At 41.6% G+C, this 21,849-nt stretch overlaps 1 protein-coding gene across 1 annotated transcript in view; it reads right to left on the reverse strand.

Moving 5' to 3' along the window:
- Positions 1-12,310: 12,310 nt before the first annotated feature.
- proser2 (proline and serine rich 2) overlaps positions 12,311-21,849 on the reverse strand; it is a gene marked incomplete at its 5' end in the record, with an annotated part of 17,767 nt that continues 8,228 nt past the window's right edge. Inside the window, 2 exons of the mRNA XM_083757373.1 lie at positions 12,311-14,633; positions 15,753-16,137. Of these exons, the coding sequence (XP_083613499.1) occupies positions 12,568-14,633; positions 15,753-16,137 (2,451 nt within the window). The 3' untranslated portion in view covers positions 12,311-12,567. The remainder of the gene's footprint in view (positions 14,634-15,752; positions 16,138-21,849) is intronic.

The raw sequence follows: 21,849 nt of genomic DNA on the forward strand, positions 1-21,849 counted from the left end.
GAACAACACACAGACGTAAAGGGTGTTCAATAGCACTGATTTATGAAACAACACAGACGTAAAGGGTGTTCAATAGCACTGATTTATGGAACAACACACAGACGTAAAGGGTGTTCAATAGCACTGATTTATGGAACAACACACAGACGTAAAGGGTGTTCAATAGCACTGATTTATGGAACAACACACAGACATAAAGGGTGTTCAATAGCACTGATTTATGGAACAACACACAGACGTAAAGGGTGTTCAATAGCACTGATTTATGGAACAACACACAGACGTAAAGGGTGTTCAATAGCACTGATTTATGAAACAACACACAGACGTAAAGGGTGTTCAATAGCACTGATTTATGGAACAACACACAGACGTAAAGGGTGTTCAATAGCACTGATTTATGAAACAACACACAGACGTAAAGGGTGTTCAATAGCACTGATTTATGAAACAACACACAGACGTAAAGGGTGTTCAATAAGCACTGATTTATGGAACAACACACAGACGTAAAGGGTGTTCAATAAGCACTGATTTATGGAACAACACACAGACGTAAAGGGTGTCCAATAGCACTGATTTATGGAACAACACACAGACGTAAAGGGTGTTCAATAGCACTGATTTATGAAACAACACACAGACGTAAAGGGTGTTCAATAGCACTGATTTATGGAACAACACACAGACGTAAAGGGTATTCAATAGCACTGATTTATGGAACAACACACAGACGTAAAGGGTGTTCAATAGCACTGATTTATGGAACAACACACAGACGTAAAGGGTGTTCAATAGCACTGATTTATGGAACAACACACAGACGTAAAGGGTGTTCAATAGCACTGATTAATGAAACAACACACCGACGTAAAGGGTGTTCAATAGCACTGATTTATGAAACAACACACAGACGTAAAGGGTGTTCAATAGCACTGATTTATGAAACAACACACAGACGTAAAGGGTGTTCAATAGCACTGATTTATGGAACAACACACAGACGTAAAGGGTGTTCAATAGCACTGATTTATGAAACAACACACAGACGTAAAGGGTGTTCAATAGCACTGATTTATGGAACAACACACAGACGTAAAGGGTGTTCAATAGCACTGATTTATGGAACAACACACAGACGTAAAGGGTGTTCAATAGCACTGATTTATGGAACAACACACAGACGTAAAGGGTGTTCAATAGCACTGATTTATGGAACAACACACAGACGTAAAGGGTGTTCAATAGCACTGATTTATGGAACAACACACAGACGTAAAGGGTGTTCAATAGCACTGATTAATGAAACAACACACCGACGTAAAGGGTGTTCAATAGCACTGATTTATGAAACAACACACAGACGTAAAGGGTGTTCAATAGCACTGATTTATGGAACAACACACAGACGTAAAGGGTGTTCAATAGCACTGATTAATGAAACAACACACAGACGTAAAGGGTGTTCAATAGCACTGATTTATTAAACAACACACAGACGTAAAGGGTGTTCAATAGCACTGATTTATGGAACAACACACAGACGTAAAGGGTGTTCAATAGCACTGATTAATGAAACAACACACCGACGTAAAGGGTGTTCAATAGCACTGATTTATGAAACAACACACAGACGTAAAGGGTGTTCAATAGCACTGATTTATGGAACAACACACAGACGTAAAGGGTGTTCAGTAGCACTGATTTATGAAACAACACACAGACGTAAAGGGTGTTCAATAGCACTGATTTATGGAACAACACACAGACGTAAAGGGTGTTCAATAGCACTGATTTATGAAACAACACACAGACGTAAAGGGTGTTCAATAGCACTGATTTATGGAACAACACACAGACGTAAAGGGTGTTCAATAGCACTGATTTATGGAACAACACACAGACGTAAAGGGTGTTCAATAGCACTGATTTATGGAACAACACACAGACGTAAAGGGTGTTCAATAGCACTGATTTATGGAACAACACACAGACGTAAAGGGTGTTCAATAGCACTGATTTATGAAACAACACACAGACGTAAAGGGTGTTCAATAGCACTGATTTATGGAACAACACAGACGTAAAGGGTGTTCAATAGCACTGATTTATGGAACAACACACAGACGTAAAGGGTGTTCAATAGCACTGATTTATGGAACAACACACAGACGTAAAGGGTGTTCAATAGCACTGATTTATGAAACAACACACAGACGTAAAGGGTGTTCAATAGCACTGATTTATGGAACAACACACAGACGTAAAGGGTGTTCAATAGCACTGATTTATGGAACAACACACAGACGTAAAGGGTGTTCAATAGCACTGATTTATGCCAAAGAAAAATAATCAAAAACCTCAAAAATGGAGACAGCAGAGATATCATACAACAGTTAGCCATCAATCAGGGCCTACTGCATGTACAGTATCATTATTATTATTACTCTATGTACAGTATCATTGTATCATTGCCTACTGCATGTACAGTATCATTGAATGCAACAGCTGAGATCTCTAGGGGGGGGGAGGGCGGGGTGTAACTTATGTGCTCTCGTGAGCACTCGGAGGGCGTGTCTGTTTCTGTGTAATTACAGTACACACCCCAAACGTACCCATTTCCTCACTTCCTGTCTGAGTGTCTCAGACAGTATGAAGTACAGTTGATTGTCTCAGACAGTATGAAGTACAGTTGAGTGTCTCAGACAGTATGAAGTACAGTTGAGTGTCTCAGACAGTATGAAGTACAGTTGATTGTCTCAGACAGTATGAAGTACAGTTGAGTGTCTCAGACAGTATGAAGTACAGTTGAGTGTCTCAGACAGTATGAAGTACAGTTGAGTGTCTCAGACAGTATGAAGTACAGTTGAGTGTCTCAGACAGTATGAAGTACAGTTGACATTAGCTCTGGTTTATAGCCTTACTTCTTCCATTCTGCCCTGCAGTAAAGCTATGGGACTATCAGTTTTAAATCTCAAATAGAAATCAGACCAGCCTCTTCTCTTTTGTGGAAATCTCACGAACGTTTGACCTACTCGCCAATACAAAGACGGGTTGTGTCAATAGAAAGCCTACTTTCCTTAGTGGACGCACTCTGAGCCCCCCCCCACCACATGTATAAACTGTACTTTTTGGCCAAAAAGGGATTTTGTTTCCACCGGGAAAAAAAATACTTTTAGTTAATCCAGCAGAATGGAAGCAGTAAGGCTATGGACCAGAGCTAGGTTGACATGCAATAGTTTGCATTCCATCCATACAGTGAAGTGAAGAATAACAAAAAGGTCAAATCATAAAAGGATTCTCTTTAAGTCCTGATCAAATCACTGTATACTGTTTAGTATATTAGTATAGTATATTAGTGTAGCATATTAGTATAGTATAGTATATTAGTATAGTATTATAGTATAGTATAGTATATTAGTATAGTACTAGTTTAGTATCTATACTATCTATGCAGAAATGAAGCCTACATGTGTAACCAAGTAGAACGCTTGAACCCATTTAGATGATTCTACAAATGCCTTTACAGTAAATATAGTCTACTGTACTTCTACAGTAAATTCTGACAGTTTTCTGGAAAAATGTTTCTACGTCAGTGGTGCTCAACCTTTTTCATGTCAAGGACCCCCAGAATTATCTGTAATTGGCCGCCGGCCCCCAACTGAAAATATGTTGTTCCAGGGACCCCCCCTCTACAAGCTCATATGTCAGCTCATATCTATGAGCTTGTAGATCTGCTATTATCATTTTTCAATAGCTAATAGAAGTAGCTAAAACACCAAAAGGGGTTCCCGCCCAGAAAGCTTTAAGGGAGCTTGGGACAGTCGTAGCAGAGCGGTCGTGTCCACTGATGTCATCTTGTGAAAGTAGACATTCTTTAGGGTCTTTAATTAGAACCATTTCATTCTTTAGGGTCTTTAGAACCATTTTATTCTTTAGGGTCTTTAATTAGAACCATTTTATTCTTTAGGGTCTTTAGAACCATTTCATTCTTTAGGGTCTTTAGAACCATTTCATTCTTTAGGGTCTTTAGAACCATTTTATTCTTTAGGGTCTTTAGAACCATTTCATTCTTTAGGGTCTTTAGAACCATTTTATTCTTTAGGGTCTTTAGAACCATTTTATTCTTTAGGGTCTTTAGAACCATTTCATTCTTTAGGGTCTTTAGAACCATTTTATTCTTTAGGGTCTTTAGAACCATTTCATTCTTTAGGGTCTTTAGAACCATTTCATTCTTTAGGGTCTTTAGAACCATTTTATTCTTTAGGGTCTTTAGAACCATTTTATTCTTTAGGGTCTTTAGAACCATTTTATTATTTAGGGTCTTTAGAACCATTTCATTCTTTAGGGTCTTTAGAACCATTTTATTATTTAGGGTCTTTAGAACCATTTCATTCTTTAGGGTCTTTAGAACCATTTCATTCTTTAGGGTCTTTAGAACCATTTTATTCTTTAGGGTCTTTAGAACCATTTTATTATTTAGAACCATTTCATTATTTAGGGTCTTTAATTAGAACCATTTCATTCTTTAGGGTCTTTAGAACCATTTCATTCTTTAGGGTCTTTAGAACCATTTCATTATTTAGGGTCTTTAGAACCATTTCATTCTTTAGGGTCTTTAGAACCATTTCATTCTTTAGGGTCTTTAGAACCATTTTATTATTTAGAACCATTTCATTATTTACGGTCTTTAATTAGAACCATTGTATTCTTTAGAACCATTTCATTCTTTAGGGTCTTTAGAACCATTTTATTCTTTAGGGTCTTTAGAACCATTTTATTCTTTAGGGTCTTTAGAACCATTTTATTATTTAGAACCATTTCATTATTTACGGTCTTTAATTAGAACCATTGTATTCTTTAGAACCATTTCATTCTTTAGGGTCTTTAGAACCATTTCATTCTTTAGGGTCTTTAATTAGAACCATTTTATTCTTTAGGGTCTTTAATTAGAACCATTTCATTCTTTAGGGTCTTTAGAACCATTTTATTCTTTAGGGTCTTTAATTAGAACCATTTTATTCTTTAGGGTCTTTAGAACCATTTCATTCTTTAGGGTCTTTAGAACCATTTCATTCTTTAGGGTCTTTAGAACCATTTTATTCTTTAGGGTCTTTAGAACCATTTCATTCTTTAGGGTCTTTAGAACCATTTTATTCTTTAGGGTCTTTAGAACCATTTTATTCTTTAGGGTCTTTAGAACCATTTCATTCTTTAGGGTCTTTAGAACCATTTTATTCTTTAGGGTCTTTAGAACCATTTCATTCTTTAGGGTCTTTAGAACCATTTCATTCTTTAGGGTCTTTAGAACCATTTTATTCTTTAGGGTCTTTAGAACCATTTTATTCTTTAGGGTCTTTAGAACCATTTTATTATTTAGGGTCTTTAGAACCATTTCATTCTTTAGGGTCTTTAGAACCATTTTATTATTTAGGGTCTTTAGAACCATTTCATTCTTTAGGGTCTTTAGAACCATTTCATTCTTTAGGGTCTTTAGAACCATTTTATTCTTTAGGGTCTTTAGAACCATTTTATTATTTAGAACCATTTCATTATTTAGGGTCTTTAATTAGAACCATTTCATTCTTTAGGGTCTTTAGAACCATTTCATTCTTTAGGGTCTTTAGAACCATTTCATTATTTAGGGTCTTTAGAACCATTTCATTCTTTAGGGTCTTTAGAACCATTTCATTCTTTAGGGTCTTTAGAACCATTTTATTATTTAGAACCATTTCATTATTTACGGTCTTTAATTAGAACCATTGTATTCTTTAGAACCATTTCATTCTTTAGGGTCTTTAGAACCATTTTATTCTTTAGGGTCTTTAGAACCATTTTATTCTTTAGGGTCTTTAGAACCATTTTATTATTTAGAACCATTTCATTATTTACGGTCTTTAATTAGAACCATTGTATTCTTTAGAACCATTTCATTCTTTAGGGTCTTTAGAACCATTTTATTCTTTAGGGTCTTTAGAACCATTTTATTCTTTAGGGTCTTTAGAACCATTTTATTCTTTAGGGTCTTTAGAACCATTTCATTCTTTAGGGTCTTTAGAACCATTTCATTCTTTAGGGTCTTTAATTAGAACCATTTCATTCTTTAGGGTCTTTAGAACCATTTCATTCTTTAGAACCATTTCATTCTTTAGGGTCTTTAATTAGAACCATTTCATTCTTTAGGGTCTTTAATTAGAACCATTTCATTCTTTAGGGTCTTTAATTAGAACCATTTCATTCTTTAGGGTCTTTAATTAGAACCATTTCATTCTTTAGGGTCTTTAATTAGAACCATTTCATTCTTTAGGGTCTTTAATTAGAACCATTTCATTCTTTAGAACCATTTCATTCTTTAGGGTCTTTAATTAGAACCATTTCATTCTTTAGAACCATTTCATTCTTTAGGGTCTTTAGAACCATTTTATTCTTTAGGGTCTTTAGAACCATTTCATTCTTTAGAACCATTTCATTCTTTAGAACCATTTCATTCTTTAGGGTCTTTAGAACCATTTTATTCTTTAGGGTCTTTAGAACCATTTCATTCTTTAGGGTCTTTAGAACCATTTTATTCTTTAGGGTCTTTAGAACCATTTTATTCTTTAGGGTCTTTAGAACCATTTCATTCTTTAGGGTCTTTAGAACCATTTCATTCTTTAGGGTCTTTAATTAGAACCATTTCATTCTTTAGGGTCTTTAGAACCATTTCATTCTTTAGGGTCTTTAATTAGAACCATTTCATTCTTTAGGGTCTTTAGAACCATTTCATTCTTTAGGGTCTTTAATTAGAACCATTTCATTCTTTAGGGTCTTTAGAACCATTTCATTCTTTAGAACCATTTCATTCTTTAGGGTCTTTAATTAGAACCATTTCATTCTTTAGGGTCTTTAGAACCATTTCATTCTTTAGGGTCTTTAGAACCATTTCATTCTTTAGGGTCTTTAATTAGAACCATTTCATTCTTTAGGGTCTTTAGAACCATTTCATTCTTTAGAACCATTTCATTCTTTAGGGTCTTTAATTAGAACCATTTCATTCTTTAGGGTCTTTAGAACCATTTCATTCTTTAGAACCATTTCATTCTTTAGGGTCTTTAATTAGAACCATTTCATTCTTTAGAACCATTTCATTCTTTAGGGTCTTTAGAACCATTTTATTATTTAGAACCATTTCATTCTTTAGGGTCTTTAGAACCATTTCATTCTTTAGAACCATTTCATTCTTTAGGGTCTTTAGAACTATTTTATTCTTTAGGGTCTTTAGAACCATTTCATTCTTTAGGGTCTTTAGAACTATTTTATTCTTTAGAACCATTTCATTCTTTAGGGTCTTTAGAACTATTTTATTCTTTAGAACCATTTCATTCTTTAGGGTCTTTAATTAGAACCATTTTATTATTTAGAACCATTTCATTCTTTAGGGTCTTTAGAACCATTTCATTCTTTAGAACCATTTCATTCTTTAGGGTCTTTAGAACTATTTTATTCTTTAGAACCATTTCATTCTTTAGGGTCTTTAATTAGAACCATTTTATTCTTTAGAACCATTTCATTCTTTAGGGTCTTTAATTAGAACCATTTTATTCCCACCACATTAATTAACTGGTCAGTTAATTTTTATCTTTTCGTTGCAGCTCAGAGCAGTAATTTCCCAGCTTTGGTGAATCATTGAACTACACATTGTTTACATTCCATCCATACAGTGAAGTGAAGAATAACAACAAAAGTCAAATCATAAAAGGATTTCTCTTTAATTACTGATCACAATTTAACAGATTAATTTAGTCGAGTACATTTATAAACAAAAAGCGTTCGCAGCCTATTGTTGTGGAACGTGATTAACCTTTATGTCAAAGACCCTTGACCCCATGACCCCATGACCCTTTATGTCAAAGACCCATGTTGTCACATCCTGCATTATGTGGGTCATTATCCAAACTGTCCATCACTGGATACTTCCAAATGACTGTAGTTTTAACTACAAGAACCAGAGTCTGTAAACAAAAGACACGCACTCATACTGACATGTAACACAGCCGTGTGATACAAAATATACTTCAAAAGTTACTGTAGAAATACCTACAAAGGCCGGAGTCTGGCTAAAACCGAAAGGAAAATGCACACTGTCTTCTGACACACACACGCACACAGACACACACGCACACGCACGCACACACACACACACACACACACACACACAATCACACTGACTTGTAACACAGTCGTGTGATACAAAATATACTTCGAAAGTTAGTGTAGAACACTAACAGAGGCCGGAGTCTGGCTAAAACCACTAGAAAAAATGGGGGTATTCTACGGACCCCCATTTAATGGCATTTTTATACAGTATATGGGACCCCAATTTATATCGTAAAATCAATGTTAATTTAACTCTGAAAGTGTACAAATGGACCCGTTAGTACACTCTTTGAGTTACGGACCCATAAGGGTCCATTTGGTTCCAAACTATCATTTAGCTGGGGACCCCCTGGAACTCCCTCAAGGACCCCTGGGGGTCCCCGGACCCCCCTTTGGGAACCACTGGTCAAACACTCTCACAGGGATTTAAATACAAGCAAGTGAACAACAGGCAGAGTTTATGATGACGGTTAAATATAACGCTTCAATGCATGAACAGCTTAACCCTAACCCTATGAACAGCTTAACCCTAACCTAATCCTATCCCTATGAACAGCTTAACCCTAACCTAACCCTATGAACAGCTTAACCCTAACCCTATGAACAGCTTAACCCTAACCCTATGAACAGCTTAACCCTAACCCTATGAACAGCTTAACCCTAACCCTATGAACAGCTTAACCCTAACCTAACCCTATGAACAGCTTAACCCTAACCCTATGAACAGCTTAACCCTAACCTAACCCTATCCCTATGAACAGCTTAACCCTAACCCTATGAACAGCTTAACCCTAACCTAACCCTATGAACAGCTTAACCCTAACCCTATGAACAGCTTAACCCTAACCTAACCCTATCCCTATGAACAGCTTAACCCTAACCCTATGAACAGCTTAACCCTAACCTAACCCTATGAACAGCTTAACCCTAACCCTATGAACAGCTTAACCCTAACCCTATGAACAGCTTAACCCTAACCCTATGAACAGCTTAACCCTAACCCTATGAACAGCTTAACCCTAACCTAACCCTATGAACAGCTTAACCCTAACCTAACCCTATGAACAGCTTAACCCTAACCTAACCCTATGAACAGCTTAACCCTAACCTAACCCTATGAACAGCTTAACCCTAACCCTATGAACAGCTTAACCCTAACCTAACCCTATGAACAGCTTAACCCTAACCTAATCCTATCCCTATGAACAGCTTAACCCTAACCTAACCTAACCCTATGAACAGCTTAACCCTAAGAACAGCTTAACCCTAACCTAACCCTATGAACAGCTTAACCCTAACCTAACCCTATGAACAGCTTAACCCTAACCTAACCCTATCCCTATGAACAGCTTAACCCTAACCTAACCCTATCCCTATGAACAGCTTAACCCTAACCTAACCCTATCCCTATGAACAGCTTAACCCTAACCTAACCCTAACCCTATGAACAGCTTAACCCTAACCTAACCCTAACCCTATGAACAGCTTAACCCTAACCCTATGAACAGGTTAACCCTAACCCTATGAACAGCTTAACCCTAACCTAACCCTATGAACAGCTTAACCCTAACCTAACCCTATGAACAGCTTAACCCTAACCTAACCCTAACCCTATGAACAGCTTAACCCTAACCCTATGAACAGCTTAACCCTATCCCTATGAACAGCTTAACCCTAACCTAACCCTAACCCTATGAACAGCTTAACCCTATCCCTATGAACAGCTTAACCCTAACCTAACCCTATCCCTATGAACAGCTTAACCCTAACCTAACCCTATCCCTATGAACAGCTTAACCCTAACCCTATGAACAGGTTAACCCTAACCCTATGAACAGCTTAACCCTATCCCTATGAACAGCTTGTCAACAACAGTGCAAAGAAAAACAAAAACAAAAGTATTTCTAAACTCTTGTGGTTTTGGTGGTTGTGTGTTTGTTACAATGCGTCCGTCAGTACGGAGTTGTTCTCCCATATTCCATGATTCCATCTGCATAGTAAAAGTAGTAAAAGTTAAAGTCATTCCACAGTCTGTGGTTTGGGTGTGGGAGGTATAAATATATCCTTCAGCCAACTCTGTAGTTAACACAGTTCAGCCTTGCGCTCCTTCCAAGAAACTCCAGACTGAGCTCTATTTTAGTTTATTTTTTTTACTAACTTAGCATTATATCTGTGTCATTCTAGGACACTGCATTCTGTTGGGAAACAACCTTTAAATTCCTGTACAATGAATAACTCCCTATCACTGCTGTAAACTATCCCATCATTTGACGTAAAGTCTCGTAAAGTCACAGTGTGTAAAATAATGCATATTATTATTATTATACCATAATATTATTACCATAATATTATTACCATATCATGTAAATGTTCCGTGCTTTCTAGAAAAGTGCTTTTACAGAATGTTCTTCCTAAAGCCAGTGGTTTTCAACCCTTTTCATCTCAAGGCCCCCTAACCCTAACCCTGGACCACCATCTGATGACATTTAGCCTCTCGGACCCATCTGAGCCACGGACCACCATCTGATGACATTTAGCCTCTCAGACCCATCTGAGCCACGGACCACCATCTGATGACATTTAGCCTCTCAGACCCATCTGAGCCACGGAACCACCATTAGATGACATTTAGCCTCTCAGACCCATCTGAGCCACGGACCACCATCTGATGACATTTAGCCTCTCAGACCCATCTGAGCCACGGACCACCATCTGATGACATTTAGCCTCTCAGACCCATCTGAGCCACGGACCACCATCTGATGACATTTAGCCTCTCAGACCCATCTGAGCCACGGACCACCATCTGATGACATTTAGCCCCTCAGACCCATCTGAGCCACGGACCACCATTTGATGACATTTAGCCTCTCAGACCCATCTGAGCCACGGACCACCATCTGATGACATTTAGCCTCTCGGACCCATCTGAGCCACGGACCACCATCTGATGACATTTAGCCTCTCAGACCCATCTGAGCCACGGACCACCATCTGATGACATTTAGCCTCTCGGACCCAAAAATAAAGAATATGTTGTTGTCATTGATCAAAATAACAATTCTTCTACATTGTGTAGACTTCTGGTAAATGAAGTAATGTTTAACAATAATTCAACTCATGAGCGTAAAATGTTTACGCTCTCAAGAGTTAAAGATAAGGGTCCATTTGGTTACCAACTCTCCGCCATTTACCCGGGGACCGCCTGGAACCCCATCAAGGACCACTGGTGGTCCCCGGACCACTGGTTGAAAACCACTGTCCTACGCACTGAACAGCGGTGACACAAAATACACAATAAATCCAACCTTGTAGCAACAATGTACAGTATAGTACAGTACAATGTACAGTATAGTACAGTAGCTGCTGACAACAATGCCCAAAGTCAGTAAATCAACTGACGATACAAAATATCATGTAACAAATATAATAGCCTTCACAGACCTCACAGCCTGTTAACTTCACCTTGTCAACAGTTCCTATTAAAGTGATGATAAATATACTATATATATATACACACATACAGTACAGTATAGTAGACAGTACAGTATAAAGTACAGTATACAGTAAAGTACAGTATAAAGTACAGAGACAAAGTAAATCAGTTTTTACTCCACTTGTAGCTCCTTTGCCAACATTGTGTAGCTTTTGTCACCATGCCAAGACAGATGGAGAGAGAGCCGTGTGTGCGTGTGTGTGTGTGTGTGTGTGTGTGTGTGTGTGTGTGTGTGTGTGTGTGTGTGTGTGTGTGTGTGTGTGTGTGTGTGTGTGTGTGTGTGTGTGTGTGTGTGTGTGTGTGTGTGTGTGTGTGTGTGTGTGTGTGTGTGTGTGTGTGTGTGTGTGTGTGTGTGTGTGTGTGTGTGTGTGTGTGTGTGTGTGTGTGTGTGTGCGTGTGTGTGTGTGTGTGTGTGTCAGTCAAATAAGATCCGGCTCCTAAATGTAGGTCTCTCCCACCACACCTCGTGTACACAGTACGTGCACACACACACACACGGCGTGCACTCACACACACACGCATTGAAACTTCCCTTGACGCCAGCTACCATCCAGGCCCTGCAGGAGAGAGGGGGGGGGGGGGGGGGGGGGGGGAGGGGGAGTCCATACTGTACAGAGTCCATACTGTACAGAGTCCATACTGTACAGAGTCCATACCACTGCGCAAAAAGCATGGAATACAGATGTGTATATTACAGGAAAATCCCGTTAAACTTTCCAACAAACTCCGGTAAACTCGCGAATTGTACACCATCACACCTGTATTATGTTACCGTATATTAACTATATGTACCATCACACCTGTATTATATTACCGTATATTAACTGTATATGCTGCTAAACTTGAGGTTTACGGGCAAAATACAGTGTCCATAATTGCCTGTTAACTCCTCTTTTCACGCAGTGTACTGTACAGAGGGGAGTCCAGACTGTACTTTAGCACGTGTCTTTCAGAAGCCCCAGTTTCCTCAAGGCCTCTCTGCGTGACTCGTCCGTCGCTCCTCGCCCAGAGAACTGGACGGTGATTCCCTGTGAGCGAAACGCGGCCGGTTTGGAGACGGACTTCCGCCTCATGGGTTCTGGGGACGGTTTGGAGACGGACTTCCGCCTCATGGGTTCTGGGGACGGTTTGGAGACGGACTTCCGCCTCATGGGTTCTGGGGACGGTTTGGAGACGGACCTCCGCCTCATGGGTTCTGGGGACGGAGGCCGCTGCCCCCCCGCCGCTGCCTTCTGGGGGGTTCTGAGAGAGGGGCCGTGATGGTGATGATGGATAGGCTTCGGGGCGGGGCTGGGGGCCTGAGGAGCTTTATTGGGGGTCCTCGCCGGGCCGTGGGAGGCGGGATTTGAGCCGCGGGAGGAGGGCGTAATGCTCCGCGTCTTTCCTCCGTAGCTGTTGACCTCGTAGGGACAGCCCGGGGCCGCGCTCGGCGACGACGGGGCTCTGTGAGAGCTGAGGATGTCGGGGAGGGGGGCGGGGGCGGTTGCAGGGGTCATGACCTTGGACTTCCCTCCATAGCTGTTGTAGTCGCTCATAGTGGCCACTACTAGCGACGGGTGGGCCTTACCGTCATGGCCGCCCTCGCTGACCGAAGGCTCGCTCCTGGGATTCACCACCATGCTTTTCCCTCCGTAGGTGTTGGAGTCCAACGAGGCCACTCCAGGGGGCGTTGGGGCGACTGTCGGCTCGCTCTCGGGCGGAGGCGGAGGTGGAGGCCAGTCGGTACTCTGGGTGACGGTTGAGGGAGGCGAGGGGTTTGGCCAGTCGGTACTCTGGGTGATGGTTGATGGAGGCCAGTCGGTACTCTGGGTGAGGGTTGATGGAGGCCAGTCGGTACTCTGGGTGATGGTTGATGGAGGCCAGTCGGTACTCTGGGTGATGGTTGATGGAGGCCAGTCATTACTCTGGGTGATGGTTGATGGAGGCCAGTCGGTACTCTGGGTGATGGTTGATGGAGGCCAGTCGGTACTCTGGGTGATGGTTGATGGAGGCCAGTCATTACTCTGGGTGATGGTTGATGGAGGCCAGTCGGTACTCTGGGTGATGGTTGGTGGAGGCCAGTCGGTACTCTGGGTGATGGTTGGTGGAGGCCAGTCGGTACTCTGGGTGATGGTTGGTGGAGGCCAGTCAGTACTCTGGGTGATGGTTGATGGAGGCCAGTCATTACTCTGGGTGATGGTTGATGGAGGCCAGTCGGTACTCTGGGTGATGGTTGGTGGAGGCCAGTCGGTACTCTGGGTGAGGGTTGAGGGAGGCGAGGGGTTTGCCTCGATGGTCTCAGGGCTGCTAATAGGATCGGGTAACACCGCTGTTTCTGCTCTCGTCTCGGCGACAAGGGTCTGGCCCGGAGGTGTGGCGCTGGTCCCTGTGTCTGTGGTGTCTGAGGCGGGGGTGGGGGGCAGGGGGGTCACGGGGGGGGTGCTGCCTCCAGACCTGGCGCGGTTCCTGGTCAGGCCCAGCTTGGACAGAGCCTCCATCCTGGACTTGTCCGGCGTCGGGTCCCTGAAGGACACACTGCGAGTGGGAAGGTTCCGGTCCTTCTCCGAGGGGGGAGGAGCCGAGGGGGGCGTGGCGGTGGCGTGCTGCTGCTCCTCCAGAGGGTGACACGTCCCCGTCAGATTGGCCAGCATCTTGGCCCGCCTCTCGTGGATGCTGACGCTGGCCAGCGATTGGTTGTTGTTGTTGTGGGACTGCGTCACGCTGATGTTGGCGGGGAAGCGGCTGGGCTTGGTGGAGGTGGGCGGGCCCTGTTTGAAGGAGGAGGCGTGGCTTAGCGCTGCTGGTTTATCGGAGTCCAGGCTGCGGCGGCGCTGGTTCTGGTTCTGGGCCATCTTCTGGGCCATCAGGACCGGCGTGGGGACGCTGCCGGGGGGGTGGTACGGCCCGTAGCCGCTACTGGGCAGGGGGGGGTTGGGCAGGGGGGGGTTGTACTCCATTAGATCACGTTTAGACGACCTCGCGTCAACGTGACTGTCGGGAGTTCTCACCATATTCTGGAAATCTATAGGAGATAAATAATAAATAATAATTAATCTATAGGAGATAAAGACACATTTTATAACATTTAACTCATCGAATATTCAATAATATCTGGGCAAAGAAATACCTTAACCCTTAACCCTTAACCAATCCTGACAGTTTTCTGAAATACCTCATGTTTCTATGTCAGTGGTGCTCAATATTTCATGTCAAGCACCCCCAGAAACTATATGTAATAGGCCACCGACCCCCATCTAAAAATATGTTCTTCCAGGGTTTTTTATTTTTATTGATTGAAATATTTATTAACAGTTTGTAGAATTTACAGTACATTTTAAGCACAAACTCAATACAAAGACTGTTAACTGTGAGTGGACGACCCAATTAAGCATTACACTTGTTTACAACAGGGTCCACATTGTTCAATTCATCAAAATCTGGGTAACCCCAGAAGCAAGGATTTGAATGAAAAACGTTCGCTCTGAAAGAATTAAGCAATATTACACCAGAGGGTGTAGTTTAACGTGATTATTGCCACGACAGTGATCCGGTCAGGAAGTCGAGTTTCGCAAGCATCACTGAAGTGGCAATAATCACGTTAAACAACACCCTCGAGTGTAATATTGCAATTCTACAACAGTTACCCGTAAAACTAAGACAATCACTGAAAAAACATATATATTTTTAATGACAGATATAGTCACTACGACCACAAATGTCCCAAGAAACTAGCTAGCCTAGCCACCCAGTCTGCTAGCGCTCTGGGAGAACAGAGCAGCTGAATTCTTTGTTTTGATTAGGTGGTGAACGGTGCTGGTTTTAACCATGGCTAGAAGGCTGTTTCAACCAATCAGATTGCTTCCTCGAAACGACCTGTTGTATAAATATATTCAAACATTTGCGCCACATTTTCACGATTTTTCTAAGTACAACATAATGCTTAACCCATTCTGACCGGGCACCCATTTTGGTGTTGGCATCATGTTATGCTTTAGCTATTGAAAAACAGCAGATCTACAAGCTCATAGCGCGCCACCGAGTGGCGCGCTACGAGCTTGTAGGTCTGCTATTTTTTTTTTTATCGAAGAACGACTGACAGGCTGTGGGTTCGACTTAGGCTGTGGTTTCAGCAGGACAATACCTGGCATGGTGGGGTGAAGGTCTCTGGTCTGGAGCAGGTCTGGTTGGAGCAGGTCTATGATGTCCTGGTCTTTGGGACCACGTCTGTCTGCCATGGGGGGCACAGCGCTGGGACCGGGGCTGGACGCGGAGCCAGAACCTGGGCTGGGCCCAGGGGTAACGCTGCTGGGACCGGGGCTGGACGCGGAGCCAGAACCTGGGCTGGGCCCAGGGGTACCGCTGCTGGGACCGGGGATGGACGCGGAGCCAGAACCTGGGCTGGGCCCAGGGGTACCGCTGCTGGTCTCCTCCTGGTCCAGACTCTCCTCCAGAGAGTCGATGGTCTCCTCAAAGAACTGGATGCACTCCTGCTCCTCCTGACTCAGGAACTGCAGAGCCTCGTCTTCCTGTCGGTTGAAAAAAGGGAACTCCTAAACACAGACAGGGTAAATAATACAGCTTTCGATTAACTGCCTGAGCTTTATTGTCAAAATGCATAAGCTCCGTCGCTGTCAGGAAGAAATCTCATAACTCCATTTTTGAGGTTTTTGATTTTTTTTTGCATAAATCAGTGCTATTGAACACCCTTTACGTCTGTGTGTTGTTCCATAAATCAGTGCTATTGAACACCCTTTACGTCTGTGTGTTGTTCCATAAATCAGTGCTATTGAACACCCTTTACGTCTGTGTGTTGTTTCATAAATCAGTGCTATTGAACACCCTTTACGTCTGTGTGTTGTTCCATAAATCAGTGCTATTGAACACCCTTTACGTCTGTGTGTTGTTCCATAAATCAGTGCTATTGAACACCCTTTACGTCTGTGTGTTGTTCCATAAATCAGTGCTATTGAACACCCTTTACGTCTGTGTGTTGTTCCATAAATCAGTGCTATTGAACACCCTTTACGTCTGTGTGTCGTTCCATAAATCAGTGCTATTGAACACCCTTTACGTCTGTGTGTTGTTCCATAAATCAGTGCTATTGAACACCCTTTACGTCTGTGTGTTGTTCCATAAATCAGTGCTATTGAACACCCTTTACGTCTGTGTGTTGTTCCATAAATCAGTGCTATTGAACACCCTTTACGTCTGTGTGTTCCATAAATCAGTGCTATTGAACACCCTTTACGTCTGTGTGTTGTTCCATAAATCAGTGCTATTGAACACCTTTACGTCTGTGTGTTGTTTCATAAATCAGTGCTATTGAACACCCTTTACGTCTGTGTGTTGTTCCATAAATCAGTGCTATTGAACACCCTTTACGTCTGTGTGTTTCATAAATCAGTGCTATTGAACACCCTTTACGTCTGTGTGTCGTTCCATAAATCAGTGCTATTGAACACCCTTTACGTCTGTGTGTTGTTCCATAAATCAGTGCTATTGAACACCCTTTACGTCTGTGTGTCGTTCCATAAATCAGTGCTATTGAACACCCTTTACGTCTGTGTGTTGTTCCATAAATCAGTGCTATTGAACACCCTTTACGTCTGTGTGTTGTTCCATAAATCAGTGCTATTGAACACCCTTTACGTCTGTGTGTTGTTCCATAAATCAGTGCTATTGAACACCCTTTACGTCTGTGTGTTGTTCCATAAATCAGTGCTATTGAACACCCTTTACGTCTGTGTGTTGTTTCATAAATCAGTGCTATTGAACACCCTTACGTCTGTGTGTTGTTCCATAAATCAGTGCTATTGAACACCCTTTACGTCTGTGTGTTTCATAAATCAGTGCTATTGAACACCCTTTACGTCTGTGTGTTCCATAAATCAGTGCTATTGAACACCCTTTACGTCTGTGTGTTGTTCCATAAATCAGTGCTATTGAACACCCTTTACGTCTGTGTGTTGTTCCATAAATCAGTGCTATTGAACACCCTTTACGTCTGTGTGTTGTTCCATAAATCAGTGCAATTGAACACCCTTTACGTCTGTGTGTTGTTCCATAAATCAGTGCTATTGAACACCCTTTACGTCTGTGTGTTGTTCCATAAATCAGTGCTATTGAACACCCTTTACGTCTGTGTGTTGTTCATAAATCAGTGCTATTGAACACCCTTTACGTCTGTGTGTTGTTTCATAAATCAGTGCTATTGAACACCCTTTACGTCTGTGTGTTGTTTCATAAATCAGTGCTATTGACACCCTTTACGTCTGTGTGTTGTTCCATAAATCAGTGCTATTGAACACCTTTACGTCTGTGTGTTGTTTCATAAATCAGTGCTATTGAACACCCTTTACGTCTGTGTGTCGTTCCATAAATCAGTGCTATTGAACACCCTTTACGTCTGTGTGTTGTTCCATAAATCAGTGCTATTGAACACCCTTTACGTCTGTGTGTTGTTCCATAAATCAGTGCTATTGAACACCCTTTACGTCTGTGTGTTGTTCCATAAATCAGTGCTATTGAACACCCTTTACGTCTGTGTTTTCATAAATCAGTGCTATTGAACACCCTTTACGTCTGTGTGTCGTTCCATAAATCAGTGCTATTGAACACCCTTTACGTCTGTGTGTCGTTCCATAAATCAGTGCTATTGAACACCCTTTACGTCTGTGTGTTGTTCCATAAATCAGTGCTATTGAACACCCTTTACGTCTGTGTGTTGTTCCATAAATCAGTGCTATTGAACACCCTTTACGTCTGTGTGTTGTTCCATAAATCAGTGCTATTGAACACCCTTTACGTCTGTGTGTTTCATAAATCAGTGCTATTGAACACCCTTTACGTCTGTGTGTTTCATAAATCAGTGCTATTGAACACCCTTTACGTCTGTGTGTTTCATAAATCAGTGCTATTGAACACCCTTTACGTCTGTGTGTTGTTCCATAAATCAGTGCTATTGAACACCCTTTACGTCTGTGTGTTGTTTCATAAATCAGTGCTATTGAACACCTTTACGTCTGTGTGTTGTTCCATAAATCAGTGCTATTGAACACCCTTTACGTCTGTGTGTTGTTCCATAAATCAGTGCTATTGAACACCCTTTACGTCTGTGTGTTGTTCCATAAATCAGTGCTATTGAACACCCTTTACGTCTGTGTGTTGTTCCATAAATCAGTGCTATTGAACACCCTTTACGTCTGTGTGTTGTTCCATAAATCAGTGCTATTGAACACCCTTTACGTCTGTGTGTTTCATAAATCAGTGCTATTGAACACCCTTTACGTCTGTGTGTCGTTCCATAAATCAGTGCTATTGAACACCCTTTACGTCTGTGTGTCGTTCCATAAATCAGTGCTATTGAACACCCTTTACGTCTGTGTGTTGTTCCATAAATCAGTGCTATTGAACACCCTTTACGTCTGTGTGTTGTTCCATAAATCAGTGCTATTGAACACCCTTTACGTCTGTGTGTTGTTCCATAAATCAGTGCTATTGAACACCCTTTACGTCTGTGTGTTTCATAAATCAGTGCTATTGAACACCCTTTACGTCTGTGTGTTTCATAAATCAGTGCTATTGAACACCCTTTACGTCTGTGTGTTTCATAAATCAGTGCTATTGAACACCCTTTACGTCTGTGTGTTGTTCCATAAATCAGTGCTATTGAACACCCTTTACGTCTGTGTGTTGTTTCATAAATCAGTGCTATTGAACACCCTTTACGTCTGTGTGTTGTTCCATAAATCAGTGCTATTGAACACCCTTTACGTCTGTGTGTTGTTCCATAAATCAGTGCTATTGAACACCCTTTACGTCTGTGTGTTTCATAAATCAGTGCTATTGAACACCCTTTACGTCTGTTGTTGTTCCATAAATCAGTGCTATTGAACACCCTTTACGTCTGTGTGTTGTTCCATAAATCAGTGCTATTGAACACCCTTTACGTCTGTGTGTTGTTCCATAAATCAGTGCTATTGAACACCCTTTACGTCTGTGTGTTGTTTCATAAATCAGTGCTATTGAACACCCTTTACGTCTGTGTGTTGTTCCATAAATCAGTGCTATTGAACACCCTTTACGTCTGTGTGTTCCATAAATCAGTGCTATTGAACACCCTTTACGTCTGTGTGTTGTTCCATAAATCAGTGCTATTGAACACCCTTTACGTCTGTGTGTTGTTCCATAAATCAGTGCTATTGAACACCCTTTACGTCTGTGTGTTGTTCCATAAATCAGTGCTATTGAACACCCTTTACGTCTGTGTGTTGTTCCATAAATCAGTGCTATTGAACACCCTTTACGTCTGTGTGTTGTTCCATAAATCAGTGCTATTGAACACCCTATACGTCTGTGTGTTGTTCCATAAATCAGTGCTATTGAACACCCTTTACGTCTGTGTGTTGTTCCATAAATCAGTGCTATTGAACACCCTTTACGTCTGTGTGTTGTTCCATAAATCAGTGCTATTGAACACCCTTTACGTCTGTGTGTTGTTTCATAAATCAGGTGCTATTGAACACCCTTTACGTCTGTGTGTTGTTTCATAAATCAGTGCTATTGAACACCCTTTACGTCTGTGTGTTGTTCCATAAATCAGTGCTATTGAACACCCTTTACGTCTGTGTGTTGTTCCATAAATCAGTGCTATTGAACACCCTTTACGTCTGTGTGTTGTTCCATAAATCAGTGCTATTGAACACCCTTTACGTCTGTGTGTTGTTTCATAAATCAGTGCTATTGAACACCCTTTACGTCTGTGTGTTGTTTTCAAAATATTGAACCAATGGAAAAGTAGTAAAAAAGTGCTTTAAAGACAAAACCTCTTAACTCCATTGGACCCTCAAACTGTCTGATAAAGCAGGCAACTCTCAACCACCTCTCTCCCTCTCATGGAAGTAATATTGACATATCAGATTACATATTGGCAGTAGACTATCCTCGTTCCTCGTCAGTATTGATTAACATAATTAGTCGTGTTGAGCAGCAGGTTTATAGATACTGAACGGCCCAGCTGGGTGCGTTTCCATTACCTGTTCTATTCATGGGCGAGCTGAAAAACCTGTTTCAAACCATTGAGCTGGCTTTCTCAAGGTGTGTGTGTGTGTGTGAGAGAGAGAGAGAGAACACAGGGCTGTTTGTTCCTGCATCCCAACCCAAACGTCTCTCTCTGCCCATGCCCCCCTTCCCCCCCCCCCCCCCTCTCTCCTGTGAGAGGGGGGGGGGACGTACGGTAACAAGAAGACTCGCCCGTTTCTGTTTTCCTCCCAGAATTTTCCCCAATGGAGAGGCTGGACAGCAGACGGCTGGACTTTGATTTTCTCTAACTATAAACTTTCATGACAGCAGAACAGCCTTAGTACAAATATAATTATGAAAAGCTACTACAGTGAAGTCTGTTCACAGAAGTTGTTGTAGGATATGTGGGGATTATCTGACGAGGTACCATTTGAGTGTGCAAAACCTTGCATATACTAAATAATACTAAATTGTTTATAGGGTCAATATAAGTAAAATAATATAGCCTTTCCACAGGAGTATCTTTTTATATTTTTCCAAAAGAATACAAACAGCCAATAGCATATTACAAAGTTATCCCCCTCACTGGTGAAAATTCCGGGAGGAAAAACGGGCAAGCACCGGGGCGAGTCATCCAGTATTCGGGACCGGGACGTACAGTCTAGAGAGTGTTAGAAAGGCGGGGGCTGCAATCCCCTAAGAGGAGCACTTTTGGACAATACTAGTGAAAATAGCTGATCTACAAGCTGCGCTGCGTTGAGAGCTTGTAGATCAGCTATTTTCAGGTGCGCAACCCTGCACTCTTTAGCTAGTGGAGATTCGGTGTGTAACAACATGGATTTATAAACAAATGTGTTCAACGCAAAATACTGTGTTCAAGTTCAGGAGACTTTGGGAGAAAAGCTATTCTCCTGAACGCTGCCTTCCTTCCAGCATGGAAAGGAAAGGAGGGCATTTATTTCACCATGTAGTAAATGCTGCATTTTCAGAATCTGATCTCAGGTCAGAATGGGTTAAGGATCATTTATGTGCAAAAATAACTGATTTTCAACCAAAATGATGTTGTTTTGGCCACGTCAACACTGTATGGTAGTAGTTTACTACTGTATGGTAGTAGTTTACTACTGTATGGTAGTAGTTTACTACTGTATGGTAGTAGTTTACTGTATGGTAGTAGTATAGGCTTTACATTAGCCTTGAGTCAGAGCTCCAATGAC

This window comes from Protomyctophum parallelum (assembly GCF_964188405.1).
Source record: "Protomyctophum parallelum genome assembly, chromosome: 22".
Lineage (NCBI taxonomy): Eukaryota > Metazoa > Chordata > Actinopteri > Myctophiformes > Myctophidae > Protomyctophum > Protomyctophum parallelum.